The sequence below is a fragment of the Apodemus sylvaticus genome, chromosome 12 (assembly GCF_947179515.1).
Source record: "Apodemus sylvaticus chromosome 12, mApoSyl1.1, whole genome shotgun sequence".
Classification (NCBI taxonomy): domain Eukaryota; kingdom Metazoa; phylum Chordata; class Mammalia; order Rodentia; family Muridae; genus Apodemus; species Apodemus sylvaticus.
In genome coordinates this window covers 62,638,805-62,653,085 of record NC_067483.1, presented here as the reverse complement: position 1 = coordinate 62,653,085, position 14,281 = coordinate 62,638,805, and the positions used below count along the sequence as shown (strand labels likewise).

At 40.2% G+C, this 14,281-nt stretch overlaps 1 protein-coding gene across 1 annotated transcript in view; it reads left to right on the top strand.

The window, feature by feature from the left end:
• Positions 1–14,281, top strand: part of Xpr1 (xenotropic and polytropic retrovirus receptor 1) — a 134,088-nt gene that overhangs the window by 16,478 nt on the left and 103,329 nt on the right. The window contains exon 2 of the mRNA XM_052199884.1: positions 13,935–13,986. Within this exon, the coding sequence (XP_052055844.1) occupies positions 13,935–13,986 (52 nt within the window). The remainder of the gene's footprint in view (positions 1–13,934; positions 13,987–14,281) is intronic.

The following is a 14,281-nucleotide window of genomic DNA, read 5'->3' as shown; positions in this document are numbered from 1 at the left end:
TCACTGAGCTACCTCTCCAGCCTCAGCCTAGTTGGATTTTAAGACATTTGAAGTCTGGCTTTATTATTTAATAGTTATAAACCTTTTCTGAATCTTAAGATTCTTTATGTAGAATGGTGTAAATGCCATTTTTAGTAATTGTGATACTGTATGTAAAACACCTGGTCTGTATATTATTGTAGGCAGTGATAATTTTTTTTATCGAACTAGGGCAGACACTTGACTGCTCCAGCCTTTATCACTAGAAGGGATATTTAGTTCTAAGGAAAGCAGCATTGGCACTCATCTTGATCAGCAACTGCAGCATAGCACTGTGCAGGGACCTTTCAGTGATACAGGAAATGTTCTGTATCTGTGTAGTCCAGTATGTGGCCACAAGTCACATATGACTGATGAGTCTTTGAAATGTGGTTCATGACTCTGCAGAACTGAATATTTAATTTTAGCTAATTAAAAATTTAATAGTAACATGTGGCTAGTGGCTACTACAAAGCTCTAAAACTTTTTATTATTCATGGCCATGACAAGGGCAGAGTATCCCAATTTAGATTTCATTTACTACTTACTACTGCTGCACCTTTACTCTGTCCATGAATCCGGCTTTCCCAGCATGCATGGTGGCAGATGCCAGTGTTGGTAGGCTTGTCGAACCAAGGTCTCAGTTTTGAACTGTTGAAAATTGTTTCTCAAAGATTGGTCTGATGACTCTGTCTATAGTCACTCAGGCTGCTTCTAAAGCAGAAATGCAGGTTCCTGTAAAGGGACCTGCGGAGAAGCCTGGTCACCAGAGTTTGGTACCTGGGACCCACATAATAAAGGAGAGAACTGACTTTTGGAAATTGTCCTCTGTCCTCAGCTGGCACACTGTGGCATTTGTGTACTCCCCACCCCAGATGGACACACACACACACACACACACACACACACACACACATACACACTGTCCCTATAAGTCAAATGAAACCAGCATGAAATTTGTAACTTCCCTTTTTCTTCTATTTTGCCTTTCTTTTAGCTGCAGGCCAGAACTTACCATGGCCTTCTCCACACGCTCTTACACTGCCTTCCCTCCATGTCACTGCGTGCCCCATGTCTCCATGGCGAGTCTTTTGTCTGCCATTTTACTCCTCTGAGTAGCTGCTTGATGTATAGCTTGTCTTCCTTCCTTCCTTCCTTCCTTCCTTCCTTCCTTCCTTCCTTCCTTCCTTCCTTCCTTCCTTCCTTCCTTCTTTCCCTCCTAGGAATTATTTATTTTATGTATGTGAGTACACTGTAGCTATCTTCAGACACACCAGAAGAGTGCATTGGACCCCATTACAGATGGTTGTCAGCCACCATGACTCAGGACCTCTGTAAGAGCAGTGCTCTCAACTGCTGAGCCATCTCTCCAGCCTGAGTATTTTTCTTTCAAATTCTAATGAAATTGTTCTTGAGCTTTGAAAGAATTAAATAGAATAATTTTAAAACTGCAGAAGTGCCAGTATCTAGACCCTGCTAAATTTATGGAAAGTAGAATTTCTGGCTGTACAACCACATATTCTGAATAAAAAACAACACACACAAAACAACTTTTTGAGATGATTTTTATTATTAAACTATTTTATTATTAAACTAATTTCTTTTCACTTAAGAAAGTTTACAACAATAAGATTTATACATTTGTTATTTCATTGTGTGTGTGAGTAGTTTTACAGTTAGCATCTTTATTGGGGGAGACTTAGTTTCTAATGTTGCTCATGTACTGCGTTCCTGAAAATTTTATTGTGTTTCTCACAATTCCTGAAGGCGTACAGGATGAATAACTCCCTTGTTAGTGAAAGTAACCTAGAATAGCATTTTCTAGTGTAAGGTTGATGGCCTCTAAGATTTGATTAAGAAAATTAAAGATGGATAACTACCTTAAAGCAAACTCACAGGAGGATTCTTTATCTAAAATAAAATAGTAAGTGCTTGACATTACTCTTGAGTGATGTATGCAAATGAGCTCTGTTGAGGCTGTTATATAACCATCGTATTCACATGTTTTGGACAGAGAGTCAAGAGCAATGCTCTAGTTTTCCTCCAGTTCAGTTCTCTGGTGTTTGGTGTTTGTACCTCACATGCTCAGAGGTCAGCGGAGCTCAGTGCCCTGCTCTGTCACTCTCTACTTTTGTCCTTTGAGAGCCAGGATCTGCCTCTGACCCTGGAGCTGTGCCGGCAGCATGTAAAGCCCAGGGAGCCCTTGTTTCTATCCCCGAAGTTCTGGGCTTACTTGTGCATGGAGTTACCTCTCACTATTCACACAGGCCCTGGGAATTTGAACTCAGGTCTTCATGTTTTGCCCAGCAAGTGCTTTTCCACACTGAGCCTGTTCCCAGCCCCCCACTTAGATTTTCTTAGTTGCCATGTTCTTAGTTATGAGAGTTAGTGGGGAGAAACCAGCTTAGGACCCTAGAGGTAGTGAATAGACTTGGTTATCTAGTCTGTGCTGGTCACCTTTGTCCTCTGCTTGGTCTGGAGTCAGTATCCTAATCCTTCCTCTCTCCTATAATTCTGTTTTTTGGTCTAACTGATGTTGGTGTCTGATAGGGTATATGTGGAAAGTATTGTGGTAAGTCAGGAGTAGACCTGTCAACTACTTTACTCAACCAATCCTATATTTAGCCTCTTCTTTAACTGGCTTCTCAGCCACATGCTACTTCCAGGTCTTGGCCTGTTCTGGGTTTATAGACTTGCATTGGCTTGCTGCTTGCTGGAATCCTTCCTACTCTGAAGGTATTTCATGTTTTCCATGGTGTGTGGTAAAGTCCGTTCACTCCTCTACCTGTGCTCTGGTTTTGGCAGATGTCCTGAGCCTGCTGTCTTTTATCTCCCTTCCCATTCTTCTACTGCTTATACTTAAGATAATCCCTATGTTGTCATTAAGCTTTGAGAGGGAAGGAGATAGATTTATGGTGTCAACATGGCGTATAACTGGACTGCGCACTCCCTCACTGTTGACCTAGAGTTACTCCATGACCTAAATTAGTACTCTTACTTGGAGTGACTAGGAGAGCCATTTAAAAAGCACTTTGGGGGTTGGGAATCTAGCAGGTAGAGCATGTATCTTAACAGGAGTCAATCCCCAGTACCCCCCAACCCCCAAAATGGAGAGTGGTGGTGTCTTTCAGGATTTGTGGTACAATTAAGTGGGTTTTTTTTTTCATTTAGTGTTAATTAAGTGTAAATTAGTAATTTGTTCGTTCCAAATTAGTATCAAGACTTCCACAAACACTTGGTTTGACAAAGTTTAATACAATATGTTGAAGGGAAAAGTGAACAAAGAATTGATCATTGGATTTGTTGACAGTGGACATGTGAGAGTGTGACTGACACGGGCAGGGACCTGGGTTCAGTTCCAGCTCCAAAGTCAGAAGTGATGAGGAGGAAGAAGGGAGAGGGAGGGAGAGGAGGAAAAGAGGAGGAGGAGCAAGATTGTTGATCTTATTTCACATAGAAGTTTAAACTTCTTTTAAAGTGACTAAATGTCAGCGAGCTCTGACACAGTGAAGAGAGTGATTTAGAAGAAGAGGAAGAGAGGCTGAAGGCAGCGAGCAGTGAGAGAATGCTCGCATCTGTCTTCCGGGATTAATTTAGAGAACTTGGTTTGTTGTTTTTATATTTTTCTTACTCAGTTAGCCAGTATTTAGCACTAGGTTTTTGATCTTTTCCATTTTTCTAATAGTGGATAACAAAACTATCAGTAAACAGAAAAATTGGCACATACAATCACATGGTCCATACATATATCTTTAAGCTTATGCTTTGAAAGATGAATGCCACAAAGTGTTCTGCTATTGATTATTTCCTAGAAATGACAAAGTGTTTTCTATATGATTTTAATTCATTGAACTAAAGCCCTTTAAAATTTAATTTTTTTTCTTTTTAATTTCAAAAATGGTCTTACCATGTAGCCTTGGCTGGCTTAGAGCTTACTGTGGACCTGGAACTTACAGAGTTCTGCAGTAGGGTGGTTGTAGCACGTGTCTTTAGCCCCAGCACTCAGGAGGCAGAGTCAGGTGGATCTGAGTTTAAGGCAAGCCTGGTCTACAGAACAAGTTCCAGAACAGCCACGGTTACACAGAGAAGTCCTGTCTAAAATCAAAAAGTTGATTTTTGATATCACTGAAATGGAAATTGTGGTAGCTGAGCTAGGGCAGGTCATTGTGCTTATCTGTGTCACAACCATCTCATCCATGAACTCTAGATCACAAGGATGCCATTTTAGGAGGGTAATATGGAATGAAAGGAATTGACTAATGGAGAGTATGTAGACACGTCTGGGTACATGCATAATGAGTGTATTTGCCTCACTAGGATTGCTGTGAGAATTAGATGCAACAGTCCTTTAGACTCTATTTACTGTGCTTGGGATGTGCCAAAGCTTCATGTGCTGGAGGTATGGTTTCTGGTAGTGGCATGAAGTTTCAGAACTTTTAAGAGGTGTGGCCTCTTAAGGGTGTTTAGGATGTCATCTTTGGGAGAGATTAATGTAGTTCTCATGTGATTCAGGTTAGTTCTTATGAAAACATTGCTATAAAAAGACCAAGCCAGGCCCTGCCTTGCTCTCTGCTTCCTATGTCATCATGTGCTCTTCCCCTGTTACATGTGCTCTGACACAGTACCATCTGTCATGCTGTGATGCTGCCAGTGTCCCCACCCCAGCTGAGCAGATGCCAGTGCCTAGCTCTTGCAACTCCAGAACTACGAGCTTCATAAACTCTTAAAAATGGAAGTTCCTGTTAACTAACAGCAACAGTGGCACTGCCACATCCAGACATTGCACACCGGGATACTTCTGATACTGCCTAGGTGCTTTCCTATCTGTAGGATACATAAAATGACAGTGTACCCTGCCAGCTGACAGCAGCGCAGGTGTGCTGAAGTAGAACTTTATTAATACAAATAGTTTAACATATCTTGAAGTGTAGTAGTAAGTTAATAGGAAACAATATCTTATAGGTAATGCTTAATTTCTTAAAGGTTTTGACAGTTAAATTTGAGTCATGAAGTAGTCTGAGACCCCTGGATTAAAAAGAATTTATAGACATATAGGCAGTAGCATTGTAAAATTAAGTTACTTTTAGAGTTTATTTTTACTTTTTGGCTTTTTGCCCCTATAAAAAGACAGCCTTTTACTTAGAAGAACAGTTAGCAGTGTTACATGGCTAAACTATTTTATTTGACCAAAATCTAACATGCTTTACTAAATTGAATCGTCTTAGTAGTGCACACACACACACACACACACACACACACACATACACACACCACACATCACACATTTAGGAAATCTAGAAGGCAAAGCCTTGAAACAATTTCTGTGTGTAGTGAATGAAAGAGATTTGAATGTTGTATAAAAAGAAAAGATAAATTTGGGATTACTGAGAAGCACTTTGCAATTTGATATCTCATAAAACTGGAAACACTGTAAAATGGTTTAATAAAAATCATAATCAGCTGAACACTTAAAATCAATGGTGAGTCAGAATAGTTTGTAAGTGCATATTTTGAACTTGTGGTAGGTTAGACACAGTGGCTCATAAAGGTTGATATGACATTGCTCTGTGCCCAGGAATGTAGGAATGATCTGTGTAAACTTTAAGGGTTAGAGAATTCATTGCACCAGTCTTATTTGTTCATCAGAATAAGGTCCGTAGACAAAGGCAACGTTGTCTTAGTCTTCTGCAGATCTCTTCTAGCTTGGGAGTGATTTTTCAAGGGCATTTGAATTGGTGTAAGTTAAATTGTGGTAGTGGTGGCTTTGACATGGGAATGTATCTTTTCATTATTACTAAATAAATAACTTGAAGTTGCTCAGTTTTCCTTCTATATTTTTTGTACTTTTAATTTTTAAACAAAATATTTTTACCTAATATGTATGAGTGTTTTAGCTGCATATGTCTTTGTATCATGTGTGTGACTGGATATGTAATAGGCTATGATACACCATGTGGGTGCTGGGAATCAAAACCAGGTCCTCTGGAAGAGCGGCCAGTGTCCTTCATCACTGACCCATCTCATCCACCCAGACCCAATAGGGTTTTTTTTATTTAAAATTTTAGCTTTTATTTGTTTTATATGAGTGCCTGCATCTATGTCTGTGTATCATATGCATGCAGATACCCATGGAGGCCTTAAGATTGTGATGGATTTCCTGGAGCTGGTGCTATAGGCAACTGTGAGTTATGTGGAGGGGGTGCTGGGAAGTGAGCCTAGGTTCTCTGCAGGAGCAGCAGGTGCTCTTAGCCACTGAGCCTTCTTGCCAAACTTTTCTGTAGTCTTTAATTTTATAGGAATAAAAACTTAAGCTGCTTTTATCAGAACAAACCAGATGTTACTTACACTCTATTAACAGGTACGTTTGATTATATAACTTTTTTTCAAATCTAGTCTGTTATATTAATTACCATTTGGCAATTAATCTATTTTTGCCATATTAATTGTATACTAATCTATCTATGGTAAGTTGTTATAAAACTCTCACACAGTTTCTGTGTGGCAAGAGTTTGGGAGCAGCTTACCCAGGTAGTTGTGTGAAATTGTGAGTCTTCTCTAGAGCTGAGAAAGCAGTGTGTGGGATGTCGCAGCCACAGAGTTTGTGGGTTTGTGCTACAGTTTTCTGAGGCCTCAGCTCCACTACATGGAGTTCCTGATGGAGCTACTTGAGGTTTTCTTGGCTGGCTTTCTCCAGAGTGGGTGATACTAGACAGAACAAGAAGAAAAACACCATATCTTAGGATCCATCTTCCGAAGTTCTACCCTGGCGTCTTTGCAATATTCAGTTGCCTACACAAGCCTGCTGTCTGTAGTACTAGAGGGACCTGCATGCCAGTGCTCCTGCCAGGAAGCAAGGGTTATCAGACTGTTTACCACACCTCATACAAAAAACAAAACAAACAAAAGACAAAACAAGACACAGGAAAAATAGAAATAAGTGGGAATAGTCAGAAGAATTTCAGGTAAAAAATAAATTTGTTTTAGGAAGGGGGGCTTACTGCGCCGTTTTGGGAGGATCTCAGAAAATCAGAATTCCAGGGGAAGTGTGGACAATGGAGGGCTTACAGGTTCCAGAAGGGAACAGGATTCTCTTTGGGGAGTTGTTGAGAGGCCATTCATATTATATGCTGGCAAAGAATCTGTTTGCAGTTTGCCTGAGTTCTGGTAAATTAAGCAAGACTTAAGATGAAAAGTAATAATCTAATTTGTTTGGTAGAAGAAATGTTAGGATAGGATAGCATCCAGCTGTGGTGTGGTTTCTGTGTACTCCTCTCACCCTGGTCTGTAGGAAAGGAGCACGTGGAGCTGAAAGATCTGAGAATGTTCTGTGAAAGAAGCATGGTTGGCTTAAAGCTGAAAGCAAGGAGGCGTCATAGAAAATGTGTATAGTTGTTGAGGAGACAGCACAGAGAGGGAGAAACCTCGCACTTTGCACTGGGACAATAGAAAAGGTGTCTTGAAGGCCAGACCACACCCATCAAAGGCTCTAGTTTATAACAGTATACACTGTTTTTATGAGTGTTTTGCTTGCATGTATGTATTTGAATCTTCATATAAATATGTTTCATTTCAAATACCACAGGTGTTGGGACATTAGTAAGGGGCCCTCATGGCCCTTCAAGGAGCTGTCTCAGGTTCCTTTCTATTGCTGTGAGGAGACACCATGACTAAGGCGGCTTGTGGAAGACAGCTTTTAACTGGGTCTTGCTTTAGTTGCAGAGAGTGAGTCCGTGACAGTGAGATGGGGGCATGGCAACAAGCAGGCAGGCATGGCGCTGGAGCAGTCATTGAGGGCTTGCAAGCTTCTACACATGCAACAGGCAGAGGTGGGGGAGGGGGGAGGAGAGGAAGGGAGGGAAGGAGGGAGAGGAGGATGGAGAACATAAATGAGAATGAATGAAAGAGAATATTATGAGCCTGGCATGGCAAAAGTCCACCCCCATTGATACCAGCTCCTAACAAGACCACACCCGAATCCTTCCCCAGACAGTTCCATCTACTAGGGATCAAGCATTCAAATGTATGAACTTTTTGGGGATAGTCTCATTCACACCACAGTATGAGGGGAGATAGAATGCACCGGCATTAAATCTTAAAGGGGACTAGTGGAACAAGAGGGTTAATTGGGTTGGACTATGGGTGAGGTAACAATAAAGACTGTTCACATAGTAACGCAGCTGTTTGTATGACCTCACAGTGGTTGTGACAATGAGTACAAAATCTGTGCAAGATTAAGCCAGCCCAAATCCCAGCATGGGGAGGGAGCACATAATCCTACCCCTTAGGTGTGGGACAACTGTTAGCTTCTGGGAGAGGAAAAGACAAAACAGTGTAGCGCCCCTTGATAAGTAAACCACATCCAGTGGAACACCATGTATCCAAGAGTATATGGGCAGCACAAATTTAGCTTGACTGGTTAAAAACAAAACAAAACAAAGAGGACACAATGTTGGGTCTATAGGGAAGGGGATATAAATCTGGGAGGAATTTGGGGAAGGGAGGGTAAATATCATTAAAACACAGTGTACAAAATTCTCCAAAAACAAAACAAAACAAGAATCCAAAATACAAATTAACTTAAAAGGAGAGAGACTAAATTGAGAATGCCCTTGAGGAGAACCTGTATACTACTAGGCCAGTTGTGAGCCTTTATGTTAATCACTATGTTCTGAAAGTAAAAGCTGTTCCAATAAGGCTGAGAGATGCACTGTTCATGGGCATTACGGAAAGTCATTAGGAGTCAGTTGAATACTATGTCCATTTAGCAGAATAGTAGAAGTTCCCCTCTAGGGCCTAAGACTCCTCAATGCCCTTCTCAATTGCCAAGGGAAGTATTTCCCAGGTTCAGCTGCCAAGGTGTACAGGGGGCACCATAGCTGTGGTAGAAGGGGGCCAAATTACAACCTGAGCCGACAGCAGAACTTGGCAGCATCGTGCATGTGGGGCTGGTTTTGCATGCATGCAGAATATTAGACAGAGGGACTTAGAGAGACTTCTACCAAGATTCCAGATAGCCATAGAAGCTGGGCATCTTGTGGCAGGGAAGATTGCCTGTAAGGATGCTGTGAGAGTTCATCTCATAAAATTGTAAAGACGAAACCTAAGTTGAAGTGTTAAAGCACAGAAATGAGAAAGAATGACATACAGTTATTGACTGGTATTTGTGTCTGCCATATCTTTAGCTCTAACACATATGTAAAACAATCTTCTAAATCAATGATTCTCAGACATACTTATTTTCAGATGTTTTGACTTCTAAATAACTGTTGATAGTTTCCTTCCTTCTTTCTTTCCTTCCTTCCTTCCTTCCTTCCTTCCTTCCTTCCTTCCTTCCTTCCTTCCTTCCTTCCTTCCTTCCTTCTTTCCTTCCTCTCTCTCCATCCATCATCCATCCATCCATCCACCCATCCATCCATCCATTCTGTCGGTCTGTCTGTCTGTTTATATTTATTTGTTTTTGTCTGTGCACATCTGTTTGGAGGCTAGAGATTGAAGTCAGGTGTCTTTTTTTATTGTCCCTCATTGTATGTTTTGAGGTAGGTGTCTTACTGAATCTGGTCCTGGTGGATTCTGACAGATTGCCTGGATAACAAATCCCCAGGATCCTCTTCCTGTCTGTCTCCATGGCGCTACAATTGCAGGTGTGCACTGCTGTGCTGGGCATTATTATGTGAGTTCTGGGTGACTAGACTCAGGTTTTCAGACTTGTGGAGCAAGTACTTGCCAATTGGGCCATCTCCCCAGTCTCTCCATTTTTCATTCTTGTCAACACTATCTTGCAGTGGCTTTGTTTTGTAGCCCTCTTACAGTGAGTGTTATTAGCATCTGTGTATGTGGCTGTCAGCTCTTTATAGCTCTTATTTGGAGAAATAAATCTCCAGGTCCTTTGAATCAGCATGGCATTTTTGGGGTGGTGGTGGTGGTGGTGAATACTATGCACTGAAGTTATACATCCAGTACATTCTTGAAAATGTCTGTATTAGCTTTCATTAGAGATATATTTGTGTTTTTTAAAAAAGATTTATTTATTATTATATGTAAGTACACTGTAGCTGTCTTCAGCCACACCAGAAGAGGGCATCAGATCTCTTTATGGGTGATTGCGAGCCACCATGTGGTTGCTGGGAATTGAACTCAGGACCTCTGGAAGAGCAATCAGTGCTCTTAATCGCTGAGCCTTCTCTCCAGCCCCATTTGTGTGTGTGTGTGTGTGGTTTTTTTTAAGCTTGTTCTTTTTCTTCCCTCTCCCCTCCCCACCCCTCCTTTTCTTCCCTTTCTCCCTCCTTCTCTCCTTCCCTCCTTTTCTCCCTCCCTCCCTCCCTTTCTCCCTCTCTTTCTTTTTCCTTCCTTCCTTCTTTCCTTCCTTCTGTATAGGTATTTTCCCAGCATCTATGTAAGTGTGCCACATGCATGCCTAGGGCCCACGGGGACCAATTACAGACAGTTGTGGACTGCTGTGAGGTGCTGGAAATTGAACTTTGGTCCTCTTTACTGCTGAGTCATCTCTTCAGTCTCTTGTAATGTTTTTAGCTTTGATGTAGTAATACTGGGTGGATAATGTTCTTTCTTATTATTTTTCCTCCTTTTACCTTTTGTAAACATGTAATATTGATTCAACTTTCTTCCTCATTATATATCTACTCCAATTTTCTGTTTATGATTTAATATTGGTAGTTTTATATATTTCCTGGAATTTATCTGGTTTACTCACCTGGTCAGTATACATTTTTTTTGCAGTGCCTCCATCCCGGTAGCCCCTGTTGCTATAGAACCTGTGGCAGTGCCTTTATCGCTATAGAACCTGTGGCAGTGCCTTTATCGCTATAGAACCTGTGGCAGTGCCTTTATCGCTATAGAACCTGTGGCAGTGCCTTTATCGCTATAGAACCTGTGGCAGTGCCTTTATTGATATAGAACCTGTGGCAGTGCCCTACCTTCCATTTATGGTTTTACTTACTTCAGTTGTCTTGTCCACATAGCTAAAGATTTGTTAGTTTTGTTGATATTGTCAAAGAAGCATCTTTGCTTTCCTTGAATTTTCTCTTGTTTTCCTATTCTGTGTGATTGGCTTACTCTAATAATTGCATTCCTTCTGGGAGCCTTGGATTTAGTTTATTCCTTTCTTTATAGTTCCTTAGATTGTAAAGTTATGATGTCAGCTTGAGCTTTTTGCACTATCATAGTATACATTTTCCTCTTCGCAGCTACTCTCACTATGACTCATAAATTTGTGTTTTACTTTTCTAGTTTATGAGTTTTTTGATTTATGAGTTGTTTAAGGGAACATTGTTCAATTTCTACATTTTATGAATTTTGCAGTTTTTTCTGATTTCTAATTTCATTATATTATGATCAAAGAAAAATACTTTATATACTATTTTTTGAACATCTATTGTGTCTGAGTTTGCCACATAAATAGCACGTGAGCTACATTGGACCCTTGAGACACTTAAGAGGGACAATAGGCCCTGTGCAGATAGCTCTGGAGGACACCAGCCTAGAAACTCAGTCCAGGAGAAACTCAGCGTCAACATAATCCAGTCTACAAGTTGAACTGATCCTTCCATCCTTCCATGGATATGACTAGCAATTTCCAGTTTTCAAGGACCTAGAAAAGAAACTCAAATAACTCTTCTCCTTCCTCCCAAGCCCCTCTCTTTTCTACACATTTGGGATATATCATTACACAGACATAGTTGACTATGTATAGGGAGGTAATAAAATGTATTTCTAACACTTTGTCCTCCCCAGAGATTTGAAACTAGGCCTGAAAGTTTAAAATTTCTAGTCACTTATTATTTCCATTGACTAGTCTCCTTCCTGAAGCTTTCTGGAGTTCTCCTCCAAGCCTTATCCCTTGAGCAATATGTATGTAAAAGACAATATATTTCAAAGTTTTCAGGAGTGTTAGCTAAGTGCTATACATAATGACCAGATATGCATTTTATTATATCTCAGATGTATTATTGCCTCATATTCTGTACAGTGAATCTTACTGAATATTTTTGCACTTAAATGTGACATTAAAGTTCTTGTATAGGTAGATTTTTTTACACTTTTATAAAACATTCACTAAAGTGAATAAAGATGAATTAATCTAAGAATTTAAATTTTTCTTGTTTTGTCAGAGATCTTTTTTCTCTATATAGTTTGTCTTGGATAGATGTGGAATAACAGACTGATTATTAAAGCAAAGCAAATAGTAAATTCACTTGGGAAGAGTATAATGTGCTAGATGTGAATACTCTTTAAAGAGAGCAGGCGACCACGAGACTTGTCTCTTCTTTTTCAGTATTTATATGCTTGAAAAGTGTGGGCAGGTGGTTCTGGGGAAGTGTGATTTTGCTTGCCAGGAGACATTTAGCAGTATCACTGCTAGGAGGTGAGGATTGATGCTGATGTTTCTAGATGCCACTCGAGATGCTGAGAACTCCTCCTCTTTAAGTATTAGCCTCAAATGTCAATTATATTAAGATTGAAGAACTCTGTCATATACCAGTTTGAGAGTTGGCAGTAGTTCACTGGTTTAAAGTCCTAAGCTTATGACTAGTTCTTCAGTCCTGGAACCTTATCCACTTGATGGGTTGAGTGTTTTGATTTATATGAAGAAAAGAGGCTCTCTTTTCTTTAAATTAGCGTACTTTAAAAAAATATTAAGACTTATTTATTTTATGTATGTGAGTACTCTGTCTACATGAACACCAGAAGAGGGCACCAGATCTCATTATAGATGGCAGTGAGTTGCTGGGAATTGAACTCAGGACCTCTGGAAGAGCAGCTCTTAACTGCTGAGCTATCATGATTCTTTGCTTTTTATTTTTATTTATTTTGTTTTGTTTTGTTTTGTTTTGTTTTGTCTGTGTAGCCCTGGCTGTCCTGGAACTCACTCTGTAGACCAGGCTGGCCTCGAACTCAGAAATTTCGCCTGCCTCTGCCTCCCAGAGTGCTGGGATTACAGACGTGCGGCTCCACTGCCCGCAGTTCTTTGCTTTTTAAGACATGTAATTTATTTTCTTGAGGGGAGGGAAGCAGGTGCCACATTTCACTTGTGGAACTCAGTGAACAGCTTGGGGAGTTGGTTCTCTCCTCCCTCCACCTGGGTCCTGGGGTTTGAACTTAGGTCATCTGGTTTGGTATTAGCAGCATTTACCTGCTGAGCATCTCTCTGGTCTGAGAAGTGCTTTTTATTCTTGTTCCCCAGCACCATGTTGAGAAAGTACACTTTAACTACTCAAATGACCTACATGTGGTAGTTAGCTAATCTACTTTGCAGTTTGAGGGTAAAAACTATAAAATCTTTTTTTTTTTTTAACAGTCCTAAGTTTTCAGAGTTTCACTGATGAAGATTTATATCTAAAAATAGGATTTCTGGGCATAGATATAGTGGCTCAAGCCTAGAGTCCCAGCACTCAGGACACAGAGCCAAAGTTGCTGTGACTTTTAGGCCAGCTCAGCTACAAGAGTTTTTCTAGTTTTCACATTTTACTACGTAGGTCCAGTGTTTATCTTTAGGATCTTTTTATTACTACATTCTATTTATTTAGTGTGCAATATGCAGGCATGTGGAGCTCAGAGAATAACTTTTGGGAGTTGGTTCTCTCTCTAGTATTTGAGTTCAGAGTCTGAACTCAGGTCACTGGGCTTGGTTCTGTCTGTCCACAGAACCAGTCTCACAGCCTCGTCTTCAGGGCATTTTTCTTAGTCTAGAGGGATTTGATCTTTCAGGTGTCTTCATTTTTCCCATGCCCTTTACACAATACTGATGGATTATTAAAGTTACCTGAAATACTGACTAAATTCTTAATTTAGGAAACTAAACATAGTTACTGGATAATGAAAAAGAATTGCTCAGCCTCTGCTTCCAGCATACCTTTAACTTGGTGATTTCATGTATTATTTTTCTTTCTTTCTGACAGGCATTCAAGGATATGCTGTATTCAGCTCAGGACCAGGCACCTTCTGTTGAAGGTAAGTTGAATTAACTCAGTCACAGAATAGGTTTATTTTTAAGGAAAAATATTTTAAACACCAAGCTATGTAACTTGTTTTATTATGTATGTCTTTTGGTTTTGGATTTATTGATTTATTTATTATACCTTTTGTTTTTTTCACATACAACATTGTGATGGATCTTGTATTATATTCTTGAATCATCTGTTATTGTTTGGATATGAAGTGCCTCCCATAGGCTCATGTATAAAGGCTTGATCCTATCTGGTGACACTAGTGTAGAAAGTTCTGGCAACTTTTGGAGATAGGCTGG